General features: G+C 42.2%; 1 protein-coding gene across 1 annotated transcript in view; it reads right to left on the bottom strand.

The window, feature by feature from the left end:
• RSRC1 (arginine and serine rich coiled-coil 1) overlaps positions 1–27,265 on the bottom strand; it is a 382,357-nt gene that overhangs the window by 183,902 nt on the left and 171,190 nt on the right. Inside the window, exon 5 of the mRNA XM_029072604.2 lies at positions 18,449–18,485. Coding sequence (XP_028928437.1) covers positions 18,449–18,485 — 37 coding nt within the window. The remainder of the gene's footprint in view (positions 1–18,448; positions 18,486–27,265) is intronic.

The following is a 27,265-nucleotide window of genomic DNA, read 5'->3' as shown; positions in this document are numbered from 1 at the left end:
CAGAGAATTTGATACCTATGTAACGAGAAAATATTTCTATATTTTCAGAATATAGCTGATTAAATTGAGGCAGCTCTTTTACTACAGATTAAACCTTTGTGTTTCCATTTAAGCAAATTGAAAATCTGAGTATTATGATGTGCAATTTTAAAACATGGAATTAGAGGAAAACAATTAGAGCTCTCCTAATTCATTAAAAGAAGATCTAAATTACTAATAAAAATAATGAGAAAATACATAGGAATAAAAAAAAGTATTAATAAATGCCAGTTTGTGGAGCATGGGTGATGTCTGTCTACTTCTTTTGTTGTCTGTCTCCCCTCTTCTAGACTGTGAGCCTGTTGTTGGGTAGGGATTCTCTCTGTTGCTGAAGTGTACTTTCCAAATGCTAGTACAGTGCTCTGCACAAGGTAAACACTCATTAAATGAGATTGAATGAATGAATGACTGGGACTCTGTCCAACTCAATTTGCTTGTACCCATCCCAGTGCTTAGTACAGTGCCTGGCACACAGTAAGCGCTTAACAAGTACCACGATTATTATTACTATTATTATCACTCGAGCTAGGACATGCTGCTGTTGCAAATCTGTGCCAGTAGATAGCGATGCCGGGGCTTCCACATCTTGGCAGATGGGATGTACCAGACCCGCTGACACCCCAATTTGCCCAAGCAGGATAAGGTGGGCAGAAAGACCTTCTCTGTAGGCTGGCTACAGGGAATTGAAGTGACTTGCCCAAGATCACATAACGGACAAGTGACAGAGCCGGGATTAGAACCCACGTCTTCTGACTCTCAAGCCCGTGTTCTTGCACTAAACCATGCTGCTTCCCAATGGGGTAGGTGGCTTTGGAAGTCACTGCCAGAGGTCACCATCAGGGATGTATCAGTCAGTCAATCATATTGGGCACTTACTGTGTGCAGAACACTGTCCTAAGCACTAAGGAGACCACAATTATAACAATATAACAAGACACATTCTTGTCCCCTTAGGGAGCTCACAGTCTAGAGGGGAGACATTAATATAAATAACTAAATTACAGATATGTACATAAGTGCTGTGGGGTTGGGAGGGGGGATGAATAAAGGGAACAAGTCAGGGTGATTCAGTAGGGAGCTGGTTTAGTCAGGGAAGGCCTCTTGGAGGAGATGTGCCTTTAATAAGGCTTTGAAGATGGGAAGATTCATTGTATGTCAGATATGAGGAGAGAGGGTGTTCCATGCCAGAGGCAGGATGTGGGCAAGACGTCAGTGGCGAGATAGACGAGATGGAAGCCAGCTATGGGTCCTGACAGGCCTGGCCCCTCACTTGAGGTGGCCCATGTGGGGTCGGGCGCTGAAGCCACCACTCACAGCTGGGAGCAGCGGCCCAAAGATGAGCTTCCTGGGATAGCAAGCACAAACCTTTACAATATCGCCAAGATCCGCCCTTTCCTCTCCATCCAAATGGCTATCTTACTGGTACAGGCTCTCATCATATCCCAACTGGATTATTGTGTCAGCCTTCTCTCTGATCTCCCTTCCTCCTGTCTCTCCCCGCTCCAATCTATTCTTCATTCCACTGTCTGGATCATTTTCCTGCAGAAACGCTTTGGGCATGTCACTCCCCTCCTTAAAATCCTCCAGTGGTTGTCTATCAACCTCCGCACGAAACAAAAACTTCTCACTCTGGGCTTCAAGGCTCTCCAGCACCTTGCCCCCTCCTCCCTCACCTCCCTTTTCTCTTTCTACTGCCCACCCCGCATGCTCCGCTCCTCTGTCGCTCACCTCACCTTCTCCCGTTCTCGCCTATCCCGCCGTCGACCCCTGGGTCACATCCTCCCGCTGTCCTGGAATGTCCTCCCTCCTCACCTCTGCCAACCTAACTCTCTTCCCCTCTTCAAAGCTCTACTGAGAGCTCATCTCCTCCAAGAGGTCTTCCCAGACTGACCTTCCCCTTTTCCCTCTGCTCCCTCTCTGCTCCCCCTTCACCTCCCTTCAGCTAAGCCCCCTTCCCCCCTTTCCCTCTGCTCCTCCCCCTCTTCCTTCCCCTCCCCTCAGCACTGTGCTCATTTGTATATATTTTTATTACCCTATTTATTTTGTTAATGAGGTGTACATCCCCTTGATTCTATTTATCGTGATTAAGTTGTCTTGTTTTTGTCCATCTGTCTTCCCTGATTAGACTGTAAGCCCATCAATGGGCAGGGATTGTCTCTATCTGTTGCTGCATTGTTCATTCACTCTGCACACAGTATAAGCGCTTAATAAATACTATTGAATTGAATTGAATTGAAAAGGTACCTTCCCTTCTTCCTTTCCACCTTTGCTTTTTGTTTCTTTCTCTCCCTTTCCTCATCTCTTCTCATCCCCTTTCTCTTTTGTTCCAGGAGAAGCCTGGGCCATTTGGTTCCCTCCTGGCAAAGTTGGTTACGGAGGTATTTTCCTTCTCCCATTAGTGTCCTAGGACAGCTCGCGGCTTTCGCTACGAAAGAGAATTGTCTCTGAAAGACAAAACTATTTGAGGCCATGTTCCAAATTAACCTGGGGCTCAAAATGACACAGCATCACTGGTCTGACATGGTAAAGTAGCAGTAATAGAGAAGCAGCATGGCTTAGTGGATGGAGCACGGGCCTGGAATTCGGAAAGTCAGGGGTTCTAATCCTCTATTTGACTCTATTTGACTCTATTTATTGCCATTGTTCTTGTCTGTCTGTCTCCCCCGATTAGACTGTAAGCCCGTCAAACGGCAGGGACTGTCTCTATCTGTTGCCGACTTGTTCATCCCAAGCGCTTAGTACAGTGCTCTGCACATAGTAAGCGCTCAATAAATACTATTGAATGAATGAATGAATCCTGGCTCCGCCATTGTCTACTCTGCCACCTTAGGCAAGTCACTTCACTTCTCTGTGCCTCAGTTACCACATCTGCAAAATGGAGATCGAGACTGTCAGCCCCACGTGGGAAAGGGACTGTGTCCAACCCAGTTTGCTTGTATCTAGCCCAGCGCATAGTATTGTGCCTGGAATATAGTAAGCGCTTAATAAATACCATAAATATTATTATTACAATAGAAACAGCAGTACTTAACTTAGACTGTAAACTTATATGGGATGGACTATGTCTAATCTGATTAACTTGCACATAGAACAGTGTTAGAACCATAATGCTTTAACAAATACTATTATTATCATTGCTATTATTACTGTTATTATTAGTAGTAGTAGAAGCAATAATAATAGCATTTATTGAGTGCCCACTAGATACTATGCCTGATACCCTGTGGATTTTGGGGAGTCTTTTAAATTTTTTCCAATTTGAACAGTTTCAGCTGTGCAGATCACTCATCTCCATAGTTTTGTTTAGCTTATTCTGCCATGGTTAAGAAGATTTATGATTTTAATGTGGACCACCTATGGGCACGACTGGGTCTTTTAGGGTTATGAGCACGCGGTGCTCATGAGCAGGTCAGGCATCCTAGGTTTCTGCACAAAACTCAAAAGACGACCCTGAGTAAAAGTGTTCTACGCATGGCTACACTGGTAAGAATGAAAACGCTCCTTTCATCCTTGGCTGAAGTTAAGAATAGCTGATCTATTTTTGACAAGCTTTCCACCGTAATATCCAGAGTAAAATGCCTTCTCATTCACACCTTCCTTAAGTAAAAAGTACTTGATGCCTGATTTATCAATAACCCTTAAGCTCTTGAGTGATCACATCAACAGCCACTTCCCTACGTTTATTCAGATCCTGAAAGTTTCCTGTACAAACAAGGAGAAAGAATGCATGAGCTGCAAAGAACAAGACAGTTCTCCCACCATTTTCAAATTTTAAATAGCATTCCTGGAACAATTTTGAAGCCCAAAAGGTCAAATATTTGATTGGGGGAAAGTACGCTAAGTAGACATCCATGGTTATAAACTGCGAGCGATAGAATGATTTCTCAAAGGTGACTTCGACCCCGTTAATTCATAGAGTTCAGATGACAGGTCATCTATGGGTAAAGATGAGAGCAGTGCACACTGTCAAGGAATGCAATGTGGTGTTTCTGAAAACACAAGGTTCTGGTGGAAAAAGGGGGGAAGGGGTAGACGTATCTGAGGAAAGCCGGTAACATAGAAAACCTGCAAGGGAGGGAAGAATCAATCTTATCTTGTCTTGTGCTGTCGAGTCTTTTCACGAATCACAGCGACTCCATGGACACATCGCTCCCAGAACGCCCCCCTCTCCAACTGCAATCCTTCTGGTAGCGTATCCGTAATTTTCTTGGTAAAAATACGGAAGAGGTTCACCATTGCCTTCTTCCGCACAGTCAACTTGAGTCTCCACCCTGGACTCTCTCCCGTGCCGCCGCCACTGCCCAGCACAGGAGAGTTTTGACTTGTAGCAGACTGCCTTCCACTGGCTAGCCACTTGCCTTCCACTTGGTAGCCACTGGCCAAGCTAGGAATGGAATGGGTATGCCTCTGCTTGACTCTCCCTCTCGTCGCTAAGACTGGTAGAGTGGTAGACACTCTCCAGGTGTGATCTTCCCCTTTCAGAATCAACCCTCCTTCTCACATCTCTCCCCAGGATATGTCGCTTTCACCACTTCTGTTCCTCCCTGTCTAATGTGCATCAAAGGTTTTACTGTTAGCCTGGCTGAGTTCAATCTTTAGTTTTCAGAAGGGTACTACTCGGGGCCACCTCCATCGATATGTGGGTTGTGACACCACAAGGGTATTTATGGCATTTTTTAAGCACTCATTAGATGTCAGGCCCTACACTAAGCACTGTGGCAAAATCAAGCTAATCAGGATGGACACAGACTGTGCCCACATGGGATTCACAGTCATAATCCTCACTTGAGAGATGAGGAAATGAGATACTGAGAAGTTAAGTGACTTACCTAAGGTCACACCAGAGTCAACCAATTCTACATGAAATGAATATGGGCAAGAAAGAGAAAAAAGATGTGAAAGGAACTAAAGTTATATATACTAAGCAATTATCACTTTTAAATTGAAAAGTTTGTACTAATCCCACTGCATTAACAACTGCTTTTAAGGTACAAAAATGAGATATAAATTGAATCAAGAAAGTAGAGGGACCAAAAAAAGCCCAAAACAACAGATATTTCCAGTAATGAGGCATTGCTTTCTGCTTTGGAAATAAAGATTTTCCAATAGGCGAACTGGTGAATAAGGGAAAGATCCTGATAGCAATAACAATAATAATAATGATGGCATTTGTTAAGCGTTTACTATGTGCCACGCACTGTTCTAAGCACTGGGATAGATACAAGGTTAGCAGGTTGTCCGACATGGGGCTCACGGTCTTAATCCCCATTTTATAGTTGAGGTAACTGAGGCACAAAGAAGTTAAGTGACTTGCCTAAAGTCACACAGCTGACAAGCAGAGGAACCGGGATTAAAACCCACCACCTGTGACTCCCAAGCCCAGGCTATTTCCACTAAGCCACGTAATAACGGCAAGGAGAGCCCATTTTGACAAGAAGCTAACTGAATCCTGCATACAGTGGACTCTTTGGACAAATACCTCTGTGTTTTCAAATCTTTTTCCACACAAGTTGGAAGAGTAAGAAGAATACTGTGAATACCAACGGAATACAGGCCCAATGCAAGTAAATGAAGTGTAGGAAAACTTGGTAAAAAAAACCCCCAAAATGATCTGGAGACTGGTCTAGTCGAAGAGCACGGAACCGAGAGATAGTTTAGAAGTCCCACGTTCAAGTTCTCATTTTTTCACTGGCCTACTGCATGACCATGCGCTTATTTAACGTCTCGGGGCCTCAGTGGTCCCTCATCTGTAAAATGGGGATAAAGCAGATTGGAAGCCTCACGTGAGAGAGGTACCCTGTCTGATCTTATGACCTTCTATCTGGTTAAGTGTTTATTAAGTGCTAACTACTGAATAAATGTCATAATTGACATTATTACTTATACTCTCATGCTCTGGAATATGCTACAAGAATTGTTAAATCCTTTTAACAATCCATTTATGTTGGTATCAAACGAGAATCCAAGGTAGGTGAATAAATACCATATTCATATTTTTGATCTTCTCTAAGTATTCCTAAATCAACTTTCCTCTGAATATGAACTTATGTAAATGACTAAAAACGTTGAGTATTTTAACAAATGCCTAATTTGTAGTCTTTAGATTGTAAAATGAAGTTTCTTGAAAAATATAGGAGAAATTTATTAGTCCGTTTTACAACCCTAACAATTCTATTGGAATGCAGTAGAAATAAAAGTGATATCTTCAGCATTCACAAGCTCCACAAATTGGGATTTATTAATACTGATTTTTATGCCTCTGTATTGTTGGCTCATTATTTTTATTAGTAATTTAGATCTTCTTTTAATGAATTGGGAGAGCTAACTGTTTTCCTCTAATTCCATGTTTTAAAATTGCACATCATAATATTCAGACTTTTAATTTGCTTAAAAGGAAACAAAAAGGTTTAATCTGTAGTAAAAAAGATGCCTCAATTTAATCAGCTATATTCTGAAAATATAGAAATATTTTCTCAATTCATAGATATCAAATTCTCTGGATTGTAAACAACAAATGCAGTACTGAATGTCTTAACTGATGTTTGCATGGATGATTTATTATTACCGAGTACTTGATCATAAACCACTGCATCAGTGGGAACAAGGGCTACTAGAACTTCTTGGAAAATTTTTAGAATTGCACTGCAATTCCTCATTTTTGAGGAGGAAACAATGAGAGGCTTAGTTTCAAAATAACCTAAAATAGGTGATGCTAAGGAAATGGTTAAACTTTTTAATGTTCATTTTTTAGACACTACATAATTAGTTTCACTTTATTTGCAGCCTCTAAGTGTCTTGATAAAGAACAAAATAAATTTGAAATCCTAATAATGTCCAGGAAGTCAAAAAATCCTTTTCTGTGGAACATATTTGCTTGTTCAATGTGAAAACAATAAGACGACTCAGTAAACAGGTTAATTACAATACCTCCAGCTTGTAAGAATAAAGTAGATTTCAATTACTGAAAACTAACTTGCAAAATAACTTTTAATAATTTAGTTATAGATAACCCAATCTGAAATGGAAATTGAGATGCCATGTTAGCAAGAGTGAAGTCATCTTTTGCTTTTTGAAGTTGGGAAGGTATTCAGGGTCTTCGACATTAAAAAGGAATATTTCTAAAGGTGAATCACACATTTAGCCAGGCAATGCAGTTTCAGCAAAATAAAACCCAACGTGGGGTGGAGGAGATGCATCATATAATTATTCGCTCAAATCTATCTGTGTACCCTTGCATGAAAATGCGATACTTCATAGGAACCCACAAGTGATATTTACTGATTACTTAGCGTTTTCCCAAATTTATGCTCAGTTCTGTTTTTATTATTGTTGTCTTTGTAATTTCCATCACTGAGATGCTATTCAAATAATTTATAAAATGCATTAAATACCTTCAGAAAAAATGATTACTTGTAAAACAGAAAAATGAGACAAGGCTCTCGATAATTAGAATTCCATCATCTTTATTTTTAAATGTTTCAAATATAATCTCTATGAACTTGAGCAAATGCGCTTGGAAAATATGTTTAAACTTCAAGGTTAGTAAAAGCAGTTACTTCATGAAGTCCCTTTATATATATTTTTTTCAAAATATGCACAAAACCAGAATATGAAATCAGAAATATTTTACACATCCTCATACTTCAGAGACCGCTAACAGCATTTTACTAGTCGAAAGCACTTTATCTTCATGTCTCTATAAGGCAGAGTTGGTGCATAATAATGTAATTTATATTGCCTAAATGTTATTTTGGGAGCATTGCATCATTTCTCAAACTTCATGACCTTTACAATTTTCTAAACTTTTATTTCCCTCATTATTCTGAACAGATTTCATTACATATTTTGAATGTAAACAACCCTGAATAATGATGGGTACCATTACGTATGTACAGCTCTGACAATTGTGCATGAAGCTGAGATGGAAACCCAGTGCATTAATTTACCTCTCATCTTCGGTAACTGCACTCCCATAAAAAGTTTTATACTCAACTCACATAAATCATGTAGAAGAAAAATGAGAAAATCTGGTGGCTAACTCATCTTCTACCATTCTGCGAAAATGAAATTCACTGAAATACCTATCAAAACTGCAATCATCAAGAGATAATGTCTTCTTAGGTCTATCTGCACTTTCCGATTTAATTTCCTCCATGCCCTTGACATCCAGAGATACCATTAAGATTAAGCGCATATAGTAACTGAGCAGTTTTCAGATTTTGATATATGGGGCCTAGGCACTAAATGTAATATCATCATTTGAAAATTAATGCAATATTTCTTTTGTTAGTTTTTTTTTTGGACTTGGAAAGCAGGAGGAATACTTTGGTTTCTCTCATGTAATTTCCCCATCAGAATGACATGCAATTATGAACAGATATGCACCTGGTCAGAGGTCAGTCAAATTACTACATCATTTAATGAGTAAAGAGATCACAAAATGGAGCTCACTGTTGGTGCCCAGAGACGCCTTGCAGCCTGCTACATCAAATATGATGGAATCATTAGAGTAATAAGCAGGAAAATCTGTTTGCAGATTAACCTGTGGTTTCATGCTGCTTTCATCTAATGGGGCGCTGTGGAAATCTTGTCAGCTTTTCATCAGCGACGATCAAATTACTGAAATGGCTTACGAACCACTAGCGCAATTGGAAACAACATCTATACGTGCGATGTGGGGGGGGGGTTTGTCTGATGCCAAAGAAAATAATACTTTCTATCTTACAATTTTATTTACCGTTCTTCAGCTGATCGTTCAGATCATCTCCACAACGTTGAAACATTTGTGTGCACGTTTGTCTTCTAAAAATTCCAACGTAGAATAACGGTCAACCAAAGTTAGGGATTAATACTAAAACTGTGGAAACAAAGCGGCCAAAGGTGAGAAAGGCCACCAGTCCCTGAATTCCATCCTGAAGACTCAGTTATTTAAAATGTGAATGTCTGCTCAGTGACTAGCATCTACACTGCTAGATGACAATGTATCCATTGAAAATTTAATTAATTCAAGGGGAAACTATCATATTTTAGTTGGCTAGCTTTAAAACACAAGTTTGCCAAGATGGAAAATAACAGTTTTTTTTCCCAAGAAGTGTTTATTTGCTATTATAAACCCATGGGCTATCTAGTTATAATCAAAATAAATTGGTAGAAGTCTTGTGTGGGCAAGTCCAGAACTGATCTGTGGTAAATCCACTTTATCTAGCCTTTAATCACGAGTTTGTATTATTCCCTCAGGTAGCAGTTAATGTTTACAATTTGGAACGCTTCAATAAAATCATATTCAATCTGCGAAAGATCTAGTTGTTACCAATATTACTCTAGTTACTATTCTATGGAAGTCAGAGTAAAATGTTTTAACTATTCTCATAAATTGCCCAGCAGTATTTACCTCTCCCAACAGCCAGCATCAGACCTTGGGCTAATTGCTTTAATTTTTCTGTGACTCAGTTTCCTCACTTGTAGATTGGGAATTATATAGCCGGCCTCTCCCTCCCTTGCAAGACTATGTGAGTCAGTTTTTGGGGTGGCAGTAAGGTAGAATGCTTCCTTCAGTATGATCAGGAAATGCAGTTTTACCACTGGAAAAATTATTTCCTTCTAAACCAGTTGACTTCATACTATACTGTATAATTCCCTCAAGAGTAAAAATGAAGATGAATAACCAGGAGTGTGAATGATGGGATCCTGCAACCTAAGTAATTAATTGTAGCTCCCAAAATTATTTCTCATGAGGGAACACAGCTAATCATTTGGCTATCGGAGGGCACAGAAGTCAGCACTGGAGCTCATTGTGGGCAGGGATTCTCTCTCTTCATTGCTGTATTGTACTTTCCCAAGTGCTTAGTACAGTGCTCTGCACACAGTAAATATGTCTGACTGAATGAAGGATCACAAGTCAACACACTATCCTCTCTGTTTTTTAAGCCCTTATCTTTGGCATTATCCTTGACTCCTCCCTCTCTTTCAATCCCCTCATTCAATCTGTCACCAAGATCCTGTTCTTCCTCAAGAACATTTCCAGGATCCACCCACTCTCCACTTAAAGGGCCACCATGGCGGTCCAGGCCCTCGGTCCCAATCTCTTCCCTCTCGGTCCATACTTCCTCACTGCTGCCAGGGTGATATTCCGAAATGTCTTCACGCACACTTTCTCCTCCCTACACAAAAACCTCCACTGGCTACTCATTCCTCTGCACACCAAGCTCAACTGGGGGCAGGTGGTAGACCACTACCCTCACCTCCAAAGCCCTTCTCAAATCACATTTCCTCCAGGATGCCCTCTTTTTTTTTAAAAAAAAAAGTGGTATTTGTTAAATGCTTAGCACCATCCTAAGCACTGAGGTCGACAGAGGTTAATCAGGTCAGTCAGAGTCCCTCTCTCTCAAGGGGCTCACATTCTAAATAGGTAGAAGTAAAGATACCAGGTGGGATGGGGAAGGAGAGATAAACACAATTTTACAGAGATTCAATAGATGAAAAGAGGTAGAAATGTTATACATTCAGCATGGCCTAGTGCCAAGAGCACTGGCATGGGAGTCAGAGGACATGGGTTTTAATCTCAGTTCTGCCACTTGATTCCTGTGTGACCTTGGGCAAGCCACTTAACCTCTCTGTGCCTCAGTTACATCATCTGTAAAATGGGGATTGAGACTTTGACCCCCACATGGGACAACCTGAGATACCTTGTATCTACCCCAGTGGCTAGAACAGTGCTTGGCACATAGTAAGCGCTTAACAAATACTATAATTATTATTATTACAAATGCTTGGGATACCCTTCATAATAATAGTAATAATGTTGGTATTTGTTAAGTGCTTACTATGTGCAGAGCACTGTTCTAAGCGCTGGGGGAGATACAGGGTAATCAGGTCATCCCACGTGAGGCTCACTGTTAATCCCCATTTTACAGATGAGGTAAGTGAGGCACAGAGAAGTTAAGTGACTTGCCCACAGTCACACAGCTGACAAGTGGCAGAGCCGGGAGTCGAACCCATGACCGCTGACTCCAAAGCATGCATCATATACATGGTTCTTCAGCTTGACCTGAACTCACACTTTATAGTCTCACCTACGAAAAATGGTGTCTGGAAGATTATTAAATTACTGATCAGTAAGGACTCTGCCCCAATATGACCACGACTGGAGTTCAGGTCAGAAAACAGTCTTGATGCTTCAAATGACTTATCTTCTATCCAGGAAGACAAGAAAAGCCAAAGTGGGGTAAAAGAGGTGTGCCTAGTCTTTACTGGAATTTTCATGTTGTTGGTATTTTCTCAATTTATTGAATGAATCTCTCCAAACACTCTTTGAAAAATTGACCTCTATAATTAAATAGACATGACGTGGCTTAATGGAAAGAACTCGGGTTTGGAAGTCAGAAATCATGGGTTCTAATCCCGCCTCCGCCACCTGTCTGCTGTGTGACTTTGGGCAAGGCACTTAACTTCTCTGTGCCTCAGTTACCTCATCTGTAAAATGGGGATTAAGACTGTGAGCCCCACCTGGGACAAACTGATAATCTTGTATCTCCCTCAATGCTTAGAACAATGCTTGGCACATAGTAAGCACTTAACAAATACCATTACTATTATTATTATTATTATTATTGTTGACTTAGTTAACACCACGACCATTTGGCTCTTGCCAGAATTATAGCGGTAGTTTTACTTGCAAAACTATGCACAAAGGTTTGGAAGCCAACTGGGAAGAGCTTTTATCAGCACCTGTTGGTGGTTATCGATTAGCATGTAAGAACAATGGAGCTGCCTACATTTCTGGCAGACAGCAACTGTATTCTTAAACCACTGATGGGCTAAACAAGCTATTAATGACAGGTTGCTTTTCAACACTTAAAATGGTCAGACTGTGTTGCTTGACCACAAGGACAAGCAGGTCATCACTCTGAAACGTTATACAATATGTGAAGTATAAATGGGACCTGTGGGGTGGCATGGCTCCACAGTTCTTTGCCATTCAATTATTAATAGAAAGTAAATTCTGGGTAAGTGTAAACACAAGTTCACCCATTTGCATTCAGCAGGATTTACATCATTCAGTTAACTCTGTGTCTCAAGGCAACACTGGTTCTGAGGATTTGCAAAAAAGATCAGTTTCCGGACTGATTAAAATCAGTTACTGACATGTTTATGTTTTCATTAAGTTGCTGAGTAAATAAGTTCTTTAGCAAATGATTTCTGAATAAAAATGACCATTTTCCATCTTGAATTTCCTTTGGCCACAAATGTGTTGAAGTTTCTCTTGTTACTACAGAGTACAAATTTGGCTGGGGAGAGCATAAAAGGATTATGGATTATGGATTCATGGATTCATGGACTAAAAAATGGACTGTAACACTACAGGCCTAATATAAGCTCTAAACAGGGCATTCACTTTCTCTCTGAGGAGATGAATTAATGCTTTTGGCTCACTAGGATGATAAATTCAAATGGTCACAAAAATTACTGTCTCAGAAAGATGAACAGTTTTTACCTTTCTAAGAGAAAGATAGGGTCCAACTGTTCACCAAGCACTCCTTGACCTCTGGATTTTTTAACGTTACTTTAGGGCTTTCCAGGAACTCTTCCCATCCTGCCTATCAGGCCTCCAGATTTCTCCCGAGCTCACCCAACTCGCCTGTCTCAGCTCTGTTCCCTTGTTCATGCTGTTTGCGTTCACACTGTTTGCCCTGCTTGGAACTCCATCTCTTCCCAAATGTAATAGATCACAGCTCGTCCCATTTCAAAGTCTTCCTGTAGCCCCACCTCTTCCACCAAGTCATCATCATTATTATTATTACTATTATTAATAAGCAGTACTACATGCCAAACACTCTTCTAAGTGCTAAACTGGGTATAACATAATCAGATTGGATGCCATCCCTGTCCCACATGGGGCTCAAAATCTACGTGGTAGTAGCCTTCACCAAATAATTTCCAGTACCTCAAGGGCATACTCTTGCAATATCCTGCCTTTTTTAAAAATGGCATTTGTCATGTGCTTACTATGCTCAGGCCACTGTACTAAGCACTGGGGTAGGTACAAGCCAATAGGATTGCATGCGTCCATGTCCCACTGGAGCTCACAGTTTTAATCCCCATTTTACAGATGAGGTAACTGAGGCATAGAGAAGTGAAGTGACTTCCCCATGGTCAGCGAGCAGACAGGTGGAGGAGCTGGGATCCAGTCTCTTCTGACTTCCAGGCCCATGCTCTAAACACTAGGTTGACTATTGCATCACTATCTTCCCTTTCCGGTCCATATTTGACATTGCCATCTGGATCATTTTCTCAAATGTCATTCTGCACTTCTCACCCCTCTTCTAATAATGTTGGTATTAGTTAAGTGCCTCCCATGTGCAGAGCACTGTTCTAAGCGCTGGGATGGATACAGATTAATCAAGTTGTCCCATGTGAGGCTCACAGTTAATCCCCATTTTATTGATGAGGTAACTGAGGCACAGAGAAGTTGTGACTTGCCCACAGTCACACAGCTGACAAGTGGCAGAGCTGGGATTCGAACCCATGAACTCCAACTCCCAAGCCCGGGCTCTTTCCACTGAGCCACGCTGCTTCTCTCAAAACCTTCTAATGGTTTCCCATTCCTTTCCAACTCAAGCAAAACCTCCTGACCATTAGCTTTAAAGCACTCAACCATCTCTTTGCCTTCTTCTAAATTTCCCTTATATGGCACTCTCCCAAGTGCTTAGTACAGTGCTGTGCACTGTAAATGCTCAATAAATATGACTGAATACTAATAATAATAATGGTATTTGTTAAGCACTTACTATGTGCCAAGAACCGTTCTAAGTGCTGGGGTAGAAACAAGGTAAGCAGGTTGTCCCACGTGGGGCTCACAGTCTTAATCCCCATTTTACAGATGAGGTCACTGAGGCACAGAAGTTAAGTGGCTTGCCCAAGGTCACACAGCAGACAGGTGTCGGAACCAGGATTAGAACCCATAACCTACAACTCCCAAGCCCGGGCTCTTTCCACTAAGCCACGCTGATTGAATGAATGAATAATATAATTACAGTATTTGTTAAGTGCTTACTATGTGCCAAGCACTGTTCTAAGCACTGGGGTAATAATAATAATAATGTTGGTATTTGTTAAGTTCCTACTATGCTCTAAGTGCTGGGGTAGATACAAGGTTATCAGGTTGTCCCACAGGGGGCTCACAGTCTTCATCCCCATTTTACAGATGAGGTAACTGAGGCACAAAGAAGTGAAGTGACTTGCCCGAAGTCACACAGCAGACAATCGGCGGAGCTGGGATTAGAACCCATCACCTCTGACTCCCAAGCCTGGGCTCTTCCCACTATGCCACGCTGCTTCACGGTAGATACACGATAATCAGTATGTCCCACGTGGGGTTCACAGATGAACACCATTCAACAGATCTTAACCCCCATTTAACAGATGAGGTAACTGAGGCACAGAGAAGTTAAGTGACTTGCCCAATGAATGAATGAGGTCTTCCCAGACTAATCTCTAGTCTAGTCTAGTCTCCCCAGATCACAGTCTGGAGGGAAAAGATAAGAAATAGTATATAAATCCATTTATTTATATTAATGCCTGTCTCCCCCTCTAGGCTGTAAGCTTGTTGTCGGCAAGAAACGAGTCTATTAACTCTGCTACAGCGTACTCTCTCGAGCGCTTAGAACAGTACTCTGCCCATAGTAAGTGCTCAATAAATTTGATCAATTGATTGACCGAAGGACTGTTATATTCCCAAATTCTACATCAGCATCCTTGTACCAGCTAAGTACCTAAGTGCTTACAATCGCTAATCCCACAGCATTTATATCCATATTTATACACTCTATTATTTTTCTCTTATCTGTAATAGACTTGAGTGTCTGCTCATCTGCTAAACTACACTTGCTAAACTATAAGTATCTTTTGAGGGCAGGGATAATGGTTACTCATTCTACTGTATTCTCCAAAGCACTCTGCACACCATAGACACTCATTAAATAAGCACTCAATAAATAGTACAGACTGATTTTTATCGGTGGATCATTGATTGACCGAACAGCCTCATCTAGAATTGACGTGGTTATTTATAACCTACCTCGGCCCTTGTATATAAATGTATATTCAACTGTACATTCAATTATTAATCCTGATTAGTCTACATATAAATAATTTTATACCATCTCCTCTGTTAAAAATATTGGCTTCTTGTGGACAAAGAACCCAGCTCTTGCTTCTGTTGCTTTTTCCCAAGTGATTAGTTCAGTCTATTGACCTCATCTGAAAAATGGGGATTAAATCCTACTCCCTCTTATTTTAGACCGTGAGCCCCATATGGGACTAGGAGTCCAACCTGATTAACTTGTATCTGCTCCAGCTTTAGAAAGTACTTGGTAAATAGTAAGTACTTTTCAAGTACCATATTATAATGAAAATTATTACTGACCCAGTGGGTACGTATAAATACCATAAATACTACTGCTGCTAGAAGAAAAACTTCAGAGTCAGGTCTTTAGGTGGAAAGTGAAGAATTCTTATAAAACCTCGATTCCTGGTCAGTGATTATTGGTGAGGATTAAGAGACCAGACAATTCCACAGATGGATTGACAAATACAGTAGTCTCCATAAAGCGGGACTGTCCACCAAAATTTCTAGTCTGGTATCTTGCTTTTTGGTAGGGTGACTTTTCGTCTACAATCTCGTTTGGCTGCATTAAGTTTACATTTTCTGCTACCTTCATTAGACAGGAGAATACATGCACTTTACCTTAAATTTAACTTTAATTGCCTTCTGTACATCTCACCAGTCAGGTTTTACTCTTTTGGACTGTGTTCTCTTTCAATCTGAATTCATTTTGCAAAGAAAACTCCAGTCCCCAAATCAATGCTTCATTAAACATTTATTGCACTCCCTTTATAATAACGGCTTTTATTAAGTGCCTCCTATTCGCCATAGCATTGAGCTAAATTCTGTGGTAGATTCAGGATAATCAGATTAGACACGTCCCACTCAGGTCTCCCAGTCTAAGAGGTAGGGAAAGCAGATATATTTACCCCTTTGTATAGATGAAGAAACTAGGGTTCAGAGAAGTTATGTGACTTACCTACGGTGACCCCAAATAAGCACTTAGTTCGGTGCTCCACAGATACTAAGTGCTTGATAAATACCATCGATTGATGGATTGATAAATGGTCCACTAAATTTATAAAGAATAAGGAGGTTGTAAGAAGGAAAAGACGGAGCCAGGATTAGACAGGTGCCCTTTTCATTTTAAAATTGTACCGTGTCATTTTTTGAAGTTCACCATTTATTTTATGGGTTTTTAGACTTAAACTGATATAAAAGAGTAGCGTCTCATCTACTGCCACAAAGAACTCAAGTTGGGCCAAGAAAATCAGTCCCTGTCCCTAAGCTTACGATCCTAGTGAGTTTCCGGGGAAAGTATCGGGCTCCAAATGAAACTACAGGTCGACAACTTACTTGATTGATGTGAGAAGCGAACTCCCAACGGAGCCGATATCCAACTTCTTGACCCAGTCATTTATCATTTAACTGTATTTACTGAGTGTTTAGTGGGTGCAGAACACTGTATTAAGCGTTTGAGAGAGTGCAATACAACAATAAGCAGATACATTCCCTGCCCGCAACGAGTTTACAGTCTGGGGAGGGGCACGGGGAGACAGACATCAATACAAAGACATTTCACGGACTATGTATAACATTAAATGGCAAGACGGAATCCCAGACAACTAAGTCCTGGAAAGAAGTTTGTTTCCTAGCACTGAAGAGATGTTCTAAGGAGCGTTACCACTGGTTTTAAAGCGCTAAATCAGCTCTGACACTCACTACTTTACCTTGCTGACCTCCTACTACCACCCAACCCGCACACTTCCCTCTCTAGTGCCAAACTACGCACAATATACCTCAATCTTAGCAGTCTTGCCATTTCCACTGCTGTAATTTAATAAGCGGCAAGATCGACGAGATGGAGGTACAGTGAGAAGCATGGTTTTAGAGGAGCAAAGTGTGCACGCTGGGTTGTAGTAGGAGGTAGGTAAGTGAGGATTAGTCCCGGAGGTGAGGTAGAAGGGGATGAGCTGATTGAGTGCTTTATTAAAGCTGATGGTGAGGAGTTTCTGTTTGATAAAACTTTTAAGGAGCACTCGGTGTTTCAGAGCAGTGGTCTTTACAGAACCTGCTATATTGATGTTTTCCACAGAAGATTTACAAGAGTTAATTAGGCTTAATTATTGCTCAGCATTGCCTTTCAGGGTTATGAAGATTACTATTCACATTACTAACTACTATCAGCACTGTATAAGAACCGAGTAAAATAGTCCTTGCCTAATGGATCTGTAGACAAGATAGATTTTACACATTCTGACAAAATGCGTTACAACTACAACCAAAACCATCTACTTAAATCTTAAAGGATTTCTTTTTTCCATATATGGATTCTTCAGTGTTTAAATTCTGCAAGACTCCCTCCATCCAAATTATTACATTCCCTTAAAAAAAAATTCTCTTTAAATGTTTAGCATGTTTTTCCACTCCTAGAAACCTCTGATTCAATATTACATGATTCTGTGGGAAGTAAACATCGGTACTTCCTAGTTAAAAGGGTTATAGTGCGCTGTACGAGAGAAGTCTTGCATTTCGAAACAGAACTTATATCATATTTACAAAGGAATCTACAACATCAATTATTCAACATTTGGATTTGACCAGAAACCAGGCCATGACTTTCTAATGATCAGTTTAGATGAACTGCTTAATGTTCTAATGAAGGATTCAATACTCTTAGCTCGATGAATTCAGGACCCAGGACGATATCATATTTTTCCTCAGTTTTGAACCAGAGACAGATTTTACTATTAACTCTGCCTCGGTTTCATTCGTGGTTTGTGTATGTTTACTTAAACCAAAATTATTTTGCATCTCAATTATTATTTTATATTCCAGAAATGAATGGAGTTTAAATCGATCCATTATTCATAGAGCAAAGGCAATAGGAAAAACAAAGCTGTGCACTTCACTCAAAGACTCCAAATTACCGAAATGTACCATATTTATGCATGCAACACTTGATTGTATTTTTATAAACAGTTTGTTATTTTTCAGATCAAGATATGCCAAAAACCCAACTCCAAATAATTTTTGTTTATAATTAAGGCAATCATCAATCCAAGGATTGTCGCCCACTTTATTTCATCTCTACATCAAAAAAAAGTAATTTGAAAAAATTAAAATTCCCTTGAAACGATAAGATAAATGAAAAATGTAAGTGCCTTCACATAATAACAGTTAGCTGACCCTCTGGGAAATGGTTGACTTTCTCAATTCAAGGTATTCAAAGCTCATTCAAAAGTGTTCATTTGGAATGCAGATATCAAAGATGATGCAAATGTTGAAGAGAAAATTAGAACTTACCAGATGTTCTAATCCAGCTTTGATGTTTCCAGAGTCCCTGTAAGAGAAGAACAAAAGTTCTAAATAGTTCCTAAACCCCTGTCTACAATGATTTGTTTGGCTTAAAAAAGTCAGGAGAATGTAATTTCTCAGATACTTTTCCTTCCGTTTGTACTTCATCTTTATTCATTTTTTAAACATAAATGAATGAGGGCTGTCTTCCATTTCCTAAATACCTTCCAAGCAGAACTTGCTCTAAAATTGATATTACAGTGATAACGTGAGCAGAGCACATTTTAAAGCCAAAATTGGCAGAAGAGTTTGGATACAAAATGGAATGAGAGAATTATTACAGTGGAGCAGACCTTCCCTGATTAATTCCCCACACCCTGAGGTCCTATCAGCCCATCAGCTGCTTAACATCTTTATTTATGCCCATCTTCAGCACTTGGTATATATATGTATATCCAACTGTAGACTCAGTAATTTATTCTGATTCTATTACCTATAAATAATCCTATGTCTACCTCCCGCGTTAAACTGTAAGCTTCTTCGGGGCAGGGAATATGAATCGAACAAGCTTATGCTGCACTTCTCCAGACACTTAGGACAATGTATTGTTCATTCACGCAATTGCGTTTATTGAGTGCTTACTGTGTGCAGAACACTGTACTAAGCGCTTGGGAGAGTACAACACCACAACGGACACATTCTCTGCCCACACTGAGTTTACAATCTAGGACTTAGGTTCGCAGTAGACGCCATGGCTGCTATGGCTATGATTACTACTTCAGTTACTGAAAGTACTGCATTTCTAGATTTTCAAAGTTTTCCCAACACCCATTTTGCCACTGTCACGCCCAAAGCAGAAAAAAATGAAGCTACTGTGATTCCTTGGGGGTAAAAATCATTATAAAACATCTGCCTTCTGTAGCATCTTTCTAAGCATTTCACTGGATTTCATCCTGTGATATAAAACAAAATACTATGTTGTGGGTAAGAAAAAGTAATATACTAAACTGAGGCAAGGAAAACTAAGGCATTTTAATCTACGGAGCTAAACTAGAGAAGGACCGACAATTGATAACTTCACCAATAATACAGAATACAACTTTATTCCTCTGCTATTTCCCCAAACTACAGTAGTGATCATTTAGAAATTACAGGCATATTTAGTTAAAACTATCCCACAATATTTCCATCCCAGAATAATAATAGTAATAATGATAACAGTGGTATTTAAGTGCTTACCATGTGTCAGGCACTGTTCTAAGTGTTGGGGTAGATACAAGATAATTGGGTTGGACACAGTCCCTGTCCCTCATGGGCTCACAATCTTAATCTCCACTGTAGAGATGAAGTCACTGAGGCCCAGGGAAGTCCAAAGTCACACTGCAGACAAATGGTGGAACCAGGATTATAACTCAAGTCCTTCTGACACCCTGGCCCGTGCTCTATCCACTAGGCCATGTTCTTCCCTAATGCCACCTAGAATACTGCAACTATCTTCATACCTCCAAATTGTCCCTCCTTCCCTCTCTCTGGTACTCCCTTCGTTCAGCAGTGCATATATTTTACCCTATTTGTGTTTCTATGGTATTTATTGAGCACTTGTTACTTGCAGAACATTCTTCTGAGCACTTGGGAGAGTACAGTACAAGAGAGCTAGCAGATTTATTCTTGCCCACAACAGACCAGAGGGGGAGATGAACACTAATATAAATAACTGGAGTAGTATTTTCATTCATTCATTCAATAGTATCTATTGAGCGCTTACTATGTGCAGAGCACTATACTAAGCGCTTGGAATGTACAAATCGGAAACAGATAGAGACAGTCCCTGCCCTTTGACGGGCTTACAGTCTAATCGGGGGAGACGGACAGACAAGAACAATGGCAATAAACAGAGTCAAAGGGAAGAACATCTCATTAAAACAATAGCAAATAAATAGAATCAAGGTGATGTACATCTCATTAACAAAATAAATAGGGTAATAAAGATATATACAGTTGAGCGGACGAGTACAGTGCTGAGGGGATGGAACGGGAGAGGGGGAGGAGTCAGACATATGTCTGCTGGGTGACCTTGGGCAAGTCACTTAACTTCTCTGTGCCTCAGTTGTGGGGCTGGGGTGAATAGCAGGTGCTTGGGAGGGTACAGATCAAAATGCACAGGCAAATAGGGGAAATGAGGAGGTAGGTAGGGAAGACCTTTAAGAGGAGGTGTGATTTTAGTTGGGCTTTGAAGGTGGGGAAACAAAGTGGTTTGTTGGATATAAAGGGAGGGGGGTTTCCAAGCCAGGGTTGGGAAAGGGAATGGTTGTGATAAAAATGAGATTGGGGTACACTGAGTAGGCTGGAGTTAGAGGAGAAAAGTGAACAGGTTGGGTTACAATAATAACAGTAATAATTCTGGTATTTGTTAAGTGCTTACTATGTGCCAGTCACTGTACTAAGAACTGGGGTGGATACAAGAAAATTGGATTGGACAGATCTGCAAGATAAGCAGACTGGCCTAGTGGATAGAGAATGGGCCTGGGATTCAGAAAGACCTGAGTTCTAATCCTCGCTCTGCCCCTTGTCTGCTGTGCGACCTTGGGCAAGTTCCTTACTTTCTCTGCGCCTCAGGTCCTTCATCTGTAAAATGGGTATTGAGACTGTGAGCCCCTTGTGGGACAGGGGCTGTGTCCAACCCAATATGCTGGTATGTACCCCAACCCCAACACCTGGCTCAAAGTAAGCGCTTAACAAATGCCATTATTATTATTATTACCATATTATTATTATTATTATTACCACAAAATAGGCAGGTGAGAGCTGATTGAGTTTCAAAGTCAATGGTAAGAAGTTTCTGTTGGATGCAGAGTTGGATAGCAACTTTTTGCTTGAAACCTATACAGTGCGGAGTGGGAAGATGTGGATTGAGGATTCTTTTAGAAAAACGATCGAGCGGCAGAATGAAATATGGAGAGGAGAAAGGAGAGGCAGGAGAAAGGGGAGTCGGTGAGGAAGGTGATGGAGTAGTCAAGGCAGTTGCAATCATCAAGGCAGGAGATGATAAGAGAAGCAGTGTGGCCTAGTGGAACGGGCTTGGAAGTCAGAGGTCGCGGCTTCTAATCCAGGCTCTGCCACTTGTCAGCTGTGTGACTTTGGGCAAGTCACTTCACTTCTCTGCGCTTCGGTTACCTCACCCATAAAATGGGCCTTAAGACTGTGAGCCCCACGTGGGACAACCCGATTACCTTGTACCTACCCCAGCGCTTAGTACAGTGCTTGGCACACAGTAAGCGCTTAACGAATACCATCATCATCATCATCATCATCATCATCATAAGTGCTTGCATCACGATGCAAAATGACCAGGTTTGTATCGCAAGGTACATATGTAGTAGAATGTCACATGCTAAGGAGACTGAGCACCCCCCTTCCCTCTGCTCCTCCTCCCCTCCCCTTCCCTCCACCCTCTGCTCTTCCCCCTTCCCCTTCCCTCAGCACTATGCTTATTTGGATATATTATTTATTACCCTATTTATTTTGTTAATGAGGTGCATATCTCCATGATTCTATTCATCTTGATGATATTGTCTTGTCTTGTTTTGTCCTGTTTTGCTTTGCTGTCCGTCTCCCCCGTTTCGACTGTGAGCCCATTATTGGGCAGGAATTGTCTCTAACTGTTGCCGAATTGTACATTCCAAGCGTTTAGTTCAGTGCTCTGCACATAGTAAGTGCTCAATAAATACTATTGAATGAATAAGCACTTAAAATTTGGGGGACACCATACTTTGTGCTTTCGGGATGCACAAGGATATTGATTTAGGCTTGATTTCGGGAAGCGGTTCCCAATCAAACACTGGACGAAAGAGGACCCATAAAAAGGGGAAATTGAAATGGGGAAATTCAGCCAACGACAAGAATATGGATAGCTGCAGAGTACTGCTGAGGTCCACAGGTTCCCGACTGATTATCGGATATTTTTGGTCCCAGTGACCACAGCCTCCCCGCAGTGAGAAGCAGCATGGCGTACTGGATAGAACACAGGCCTGGGATTCGGAAGATCACGGGTTCTAATCCTGGCTCCGACATATGTCTGCTGTGTGACCTTGGGCAACTCAGTTCGCATCTCTGTGCCTCACTTACCTCATCTGTATAATGGGGATTCAGACTGTGAGCCCCACATGAGACAGGGACTGTGACCAAGCCGATCTGCTTGTATCCACCCCAGTGCTTAGTACAGGGCTTGGCACATAGTAAGCATTTAAGAAATACCATCATTATTATTACTATTATTCCAAATGAAGGCAAGGAAGATGTATTCCTCGGCCCTACTGCCCCTGGCAATGGGCAATCAATCGATCCATCAAACATCTTTACTGCTCGCTTACCATGTGCTGAGCACTGTACTAAGCGCTTGGGAGAGTACAATATAACTGAGTTGGTAGATACGTTCCCTGTCTGCAACAACCTTAGAGTCTACAACCAATTGAAGCAGCGTGGCTTAGTGGGAAGAGCATGGGCTTGGCACTCAAGAGGTCATGGGTTCTAATCACAGCTCTGTCATTTATCAGCTGTGTGACTTTGGGCAAATCACTTTACTTCTCTGTGCCTCAGTTCCCTCATCTGTAAAATGGTGATTAAGACTGTGAGCCCTACGTAGGACAATGTGATAACCTTGTATACAGCCCAGAACACTGTACTTGGCATACAGTAAGCACTTAACAAATATCATTATTATTATTATTATTGAGCACTCGAAAGGGTACATTACAAAAGAGCTCACTGCTTAGCCTAGAGGGGGTGACAGTGCAAAAGAGGCCTTTCCAGACTGAGCCCCCCTTTCCCTCTGCCCCTCCTACCCTCCCCATTGCCCCAACTCCCTCCCTCTGCTCTACCTCCTTCCCCGCCCCACGGCACTGGTGTATATTTGTACACGTTTATTATTCTATTGATTTTATTAATTATATATCTATAATTCTATTTATCTACTTTGATGCCATTGATGCCGGTCTACTTGTTTTGTTATTGGTCTCCCCTCTTCTAGACTGTGAACATGTTGTTGGGTAGGGATTGTCTCTGTTGCCAAATTGTATTTTCCAAGTGCTTAGTACAGTGCTCTGCACACAGTAAGTGCTCAGTAAATATGACTGAATGAATGAATTACAGCTGTGTACATAAGTGCTGTGGAGATGAGGTCGGGGTGAAGACCAAGTAGTTACACGTGCTTTGACTGTAGTTGATGAATGGGAAGCGGGAGATGGGGGAATGACTGAGGGGGTTCCTCTGGCTTTGGCCGAAGGGAGCACAAACTCAAGGAGGAAGAGATCTCTGTCCCTTCCACTCCCACCTCAATGGTGCTGCCTCCCTCCCCAGCTGCTATCCAAGCAGAGAATGTAGCCTGCAACTAAGCCACTGATTTCAAAGCAGGGCACAGGAAGCTTAAAGAGGGAAGGGAGGGTAAGGAAGGAACTGGCTTCTCTGGAATGACTGTATGTATTAATAATTGTGGTACTTGTTAAGCACTTACTCTGTGTCAGGCACTGTACTAAGCACTGGGGTGGATACGAGAAAATCGGGTTGGACACAGTCCCTGGCCTGCCTGGGGCTCACAGTCTTAATCGCCGTTTTATAGAGGAGGTAACTGAGGCACCGAGAAGCGAAGTGACTGTGAGCCCGTCGTTGAGACTCTGAGCCCGTTATTGGGCAGGGATTGTCTCTATCTGTTGCCGAACTGTACATTCCAAGCATTAGTACAGTGCTCTGCATATAGTAAGTAATAATGTTGGTATTTGTTAAGCGCTTACTATGTGCAGAGCACTGTTCTAAGCGCTGGGGTAGACACAGGGGAATCTGGTTGTCCCACGTGCGGCTCACAGTCTTAATCCCCATTTTACAGATGAGGTCACTGAGGCACAGAGAAGTTAAGTGACTTGCCCACAGTCACAAAGCTGACAAGTGGCAGAGCTGGGATTCAAACTCAATCCCAGTAAGTGCTCAATAAATACTACTGAATGAATGAAGTGACTTCACCAAGGCCACAATTGTAACGAGTCGTCTACAATCGCTGCTTAGAATTCCTTAACTCCCATTCTCTCCTAGACCCCCTCCAATCTGGCTTCCGTCCCCTCCACTCTACCGAGACTGCTCTCTCTAAGGTCACCCGTGACCTCCTTCTTGCCAAATCCAATGGCTCCTACTCCATTCTGATCCTCCTTGACCTCTCTGCTGCCTTTGACACTGTCGACCATCCCCTCCTCCTCCATACCTTATCTCACCTTGGCTTCACGGACTCCGTCCTCTCCCGGTTCTCCTCTCACCTCTCTGGCCGGTCATTCTCGGTCTCCTTCGCTGGCGCCTCCTCCCCCTCCCATCCTTTAACTGTTGGAGTTCCTCAAGGGTCAGTTCTCGGCCCTCTTCTGTTCTCCATTTACACTCACTCCCTCGGTGAACTCATTCGCTCTCACGGCTTTGACTACCATCTCTACGCAGATGACACGCAGATCTAAATCTCCGCCCCTGTCCTCTCCCCCTCCCTTCAGGCTCGCATCTCCTCCTGCCTCCGGGACGTCTCCACCTGGATGTCGGCCCGCCACCTAAAACTCAACGTGAGCAAGACTGAGCTCCTCATCTTCCCTCCCAAACCCGGTCCTCTCCCCGACTTCTCTATCACCGTGGATGGCACGACCATCCTTCCCATCTCTCAGGCCCGCGATCTCGGTGTCATCCTTGACTCGTCTCTCTCGTTCACCCCACGCATCCTATCCATTACCGAGACCTGCCGGTCTCACATTTACAATATCGCCGAGATCCGCCCTTTCCTCTCCACCCAAACGGCTACCTTACTGCTACGGACTCTTGTTATATCCCGGCTAGACTACTGTATCGGCCTTCTCTCTGACCTCCCTTCCTCCTCTCTCGCCCCTCTCCAGTCTATTCTTCACTCCGCTGCCCGGCTCATCTTCCTGTAGAAACGATCTGGGCCTGTCACTCCCCTTCTTAAACAACTCCAGTGGTTGTCTATCGACCTCCGCTCCAAACAAAAACTCCTCACTCTAGGCTTCAAGGCTCTCCATCACCTTGCCCCTTCCTACCTCTCCTCCCTTCTCTCTTTCTACCACCCACCCCGCAAGCTCCGCTCCTCCGCCGCCCACCTCCTCACCGTCCCTCGGTCTCGCCCATCCCGCCGTCGACCCCCGGGCCACGTCCTCCCGCGGTCCCGGAACGCCCTCCCTCCTCACCTCTGCCAAACTGATTCTCTTCCCCTCTTTAAAACCCTACTTAAAACTCACCTCCTCCAAGAGGCCTTCCCAGACTGAGCTCCTCTTCTCCCTCTACTCCCTCTACCACCCCCACCCCACCTCTCCGCAGCTAAACCCTCTTTTCCCCCTTTCCCTCTGCTCCTCCCCCTCTCCCTTCCCATCCCCTCAGCACTGTACTCGTCCGCTCAACTGTATATATTTCCGTTACCCTATTTATTTTGTTAATGAATTGTACATCGCCTTGATTCTATTTAGTTGCCGTTGTTTTTACGAGATGTTCTTCCCCTTGACTCTATTTATTGCCATCGTTCTTGTCTGTCCGTCTCCCCCGATTAGACCGTAAGCCCGTCAAACGGCAGGGACCGTCTCTATCTGTTGCCGACTTGTTCATCCCAAGCGCTTAGTACAGTGCCCTGCACATAGTAAGCGCTCAATAAATACTATTGAATGAATGAATGAATGAATGAATGGAAACTCTCCAGGTGCAACCCTGAGAGCGGCTCTATCCACTACACCACACATTTAATATCAGAGGTGGCAGAAGGACCCTGACACATCCACAGTTAAGAGTACGACGTAGCTTCGGATTTTAGGTACCAAGTTGGTTCAGAACTGGGGTATGTCTGTATTTCTATCTTCGTCTCCCCACCAGATTGGCAGACCCTTGAGGGCAGACATGGCGTTATTTAACTCCACTGTACTCTCCCCACTGATCAGTACAGTGCTCTGCCCACAGGACACACTCAAATCTTACAGGCTGACTGATTGAGGAGCAGGGAGATGTATGTAGAATGACGTTTATAAAAACGATCTGGACTGCTGAATTAAGACAGAAGTACAAAGTGGAGAGCCTTGGAAGCTGAGAGATCAGTAAGGAGAGTGATGCAGTAATTTTAATCGATTAGAATCATTTTAATCTACTGTGATGAACACTGCGACCCAGCGTGCGCTGAATGGAGGGAGCAGATCTGGGAGATGTTGGGAAGGAAAACCAACAGGATTTAGTAACAGGGGTGAATGTGACAACTGAAAGAGAATGAGGAGTTATGGATAACACAAAAGATCCCCGGGTTGTCCGCTGTGATGGCAGAGTCAGGTGGAGTAGACTTGGGAGAGAATATAAGTTCATTTTTATGAAGAACGAGAAGCAGCATGGGCCTGGCAGTCAGAAGGATCTGGGTTCTAATCCCGGCTCTGCCTCGTGTCTGCTGTGCAACCTTGGACAAATCACTTCACTCCTCTGTATCTCAGTTAACTCATCTGTAAAGTGGAGATTAAAATTGTGAGTCCCTGATGGGACAGGGGCTGCATCCAACCCAATTTGGTTGTATCCCCCATCAAGCGCTTAGAACAGGGCCTGGCACATAGTAAGCGCTTAAAAGATCCCAAATTATTACTTTTATTATTATTAGACGTATTTAATTTTGAAAAATAGAATCTTTAAAATGGATGCAAACTACATAAAGAATATAATTCATAAGAAAGAGCGCCCTGTGCATGTTTATTCTACATTGCCGAAGATCCCGAAGAACTGAATTTACTGAGAAGCAGGATCCAAGACGGTGATACAGGGAGCTTCCAGCTA

This window comes from Ornithorhynchus anatinus, chromosome 1 (assembly GCF_004115215.2).
Source record: "Ornithorhynchus anatinus isolate Pmale09 chromosome 1, mOrnAna1.pri.v4, whole genome shotgun sequence".
Classification (NCBI taxonomy): Eukaryota; Metazoa; Chordata; class Mammalia; order Monotremata; family Ornithorhynchidae; genus Ornithorhynchus; species Ornithorhynchus anatinus.
This window is presented reverse-complemented; position numbering and strand designations above follow the sequence as displayed.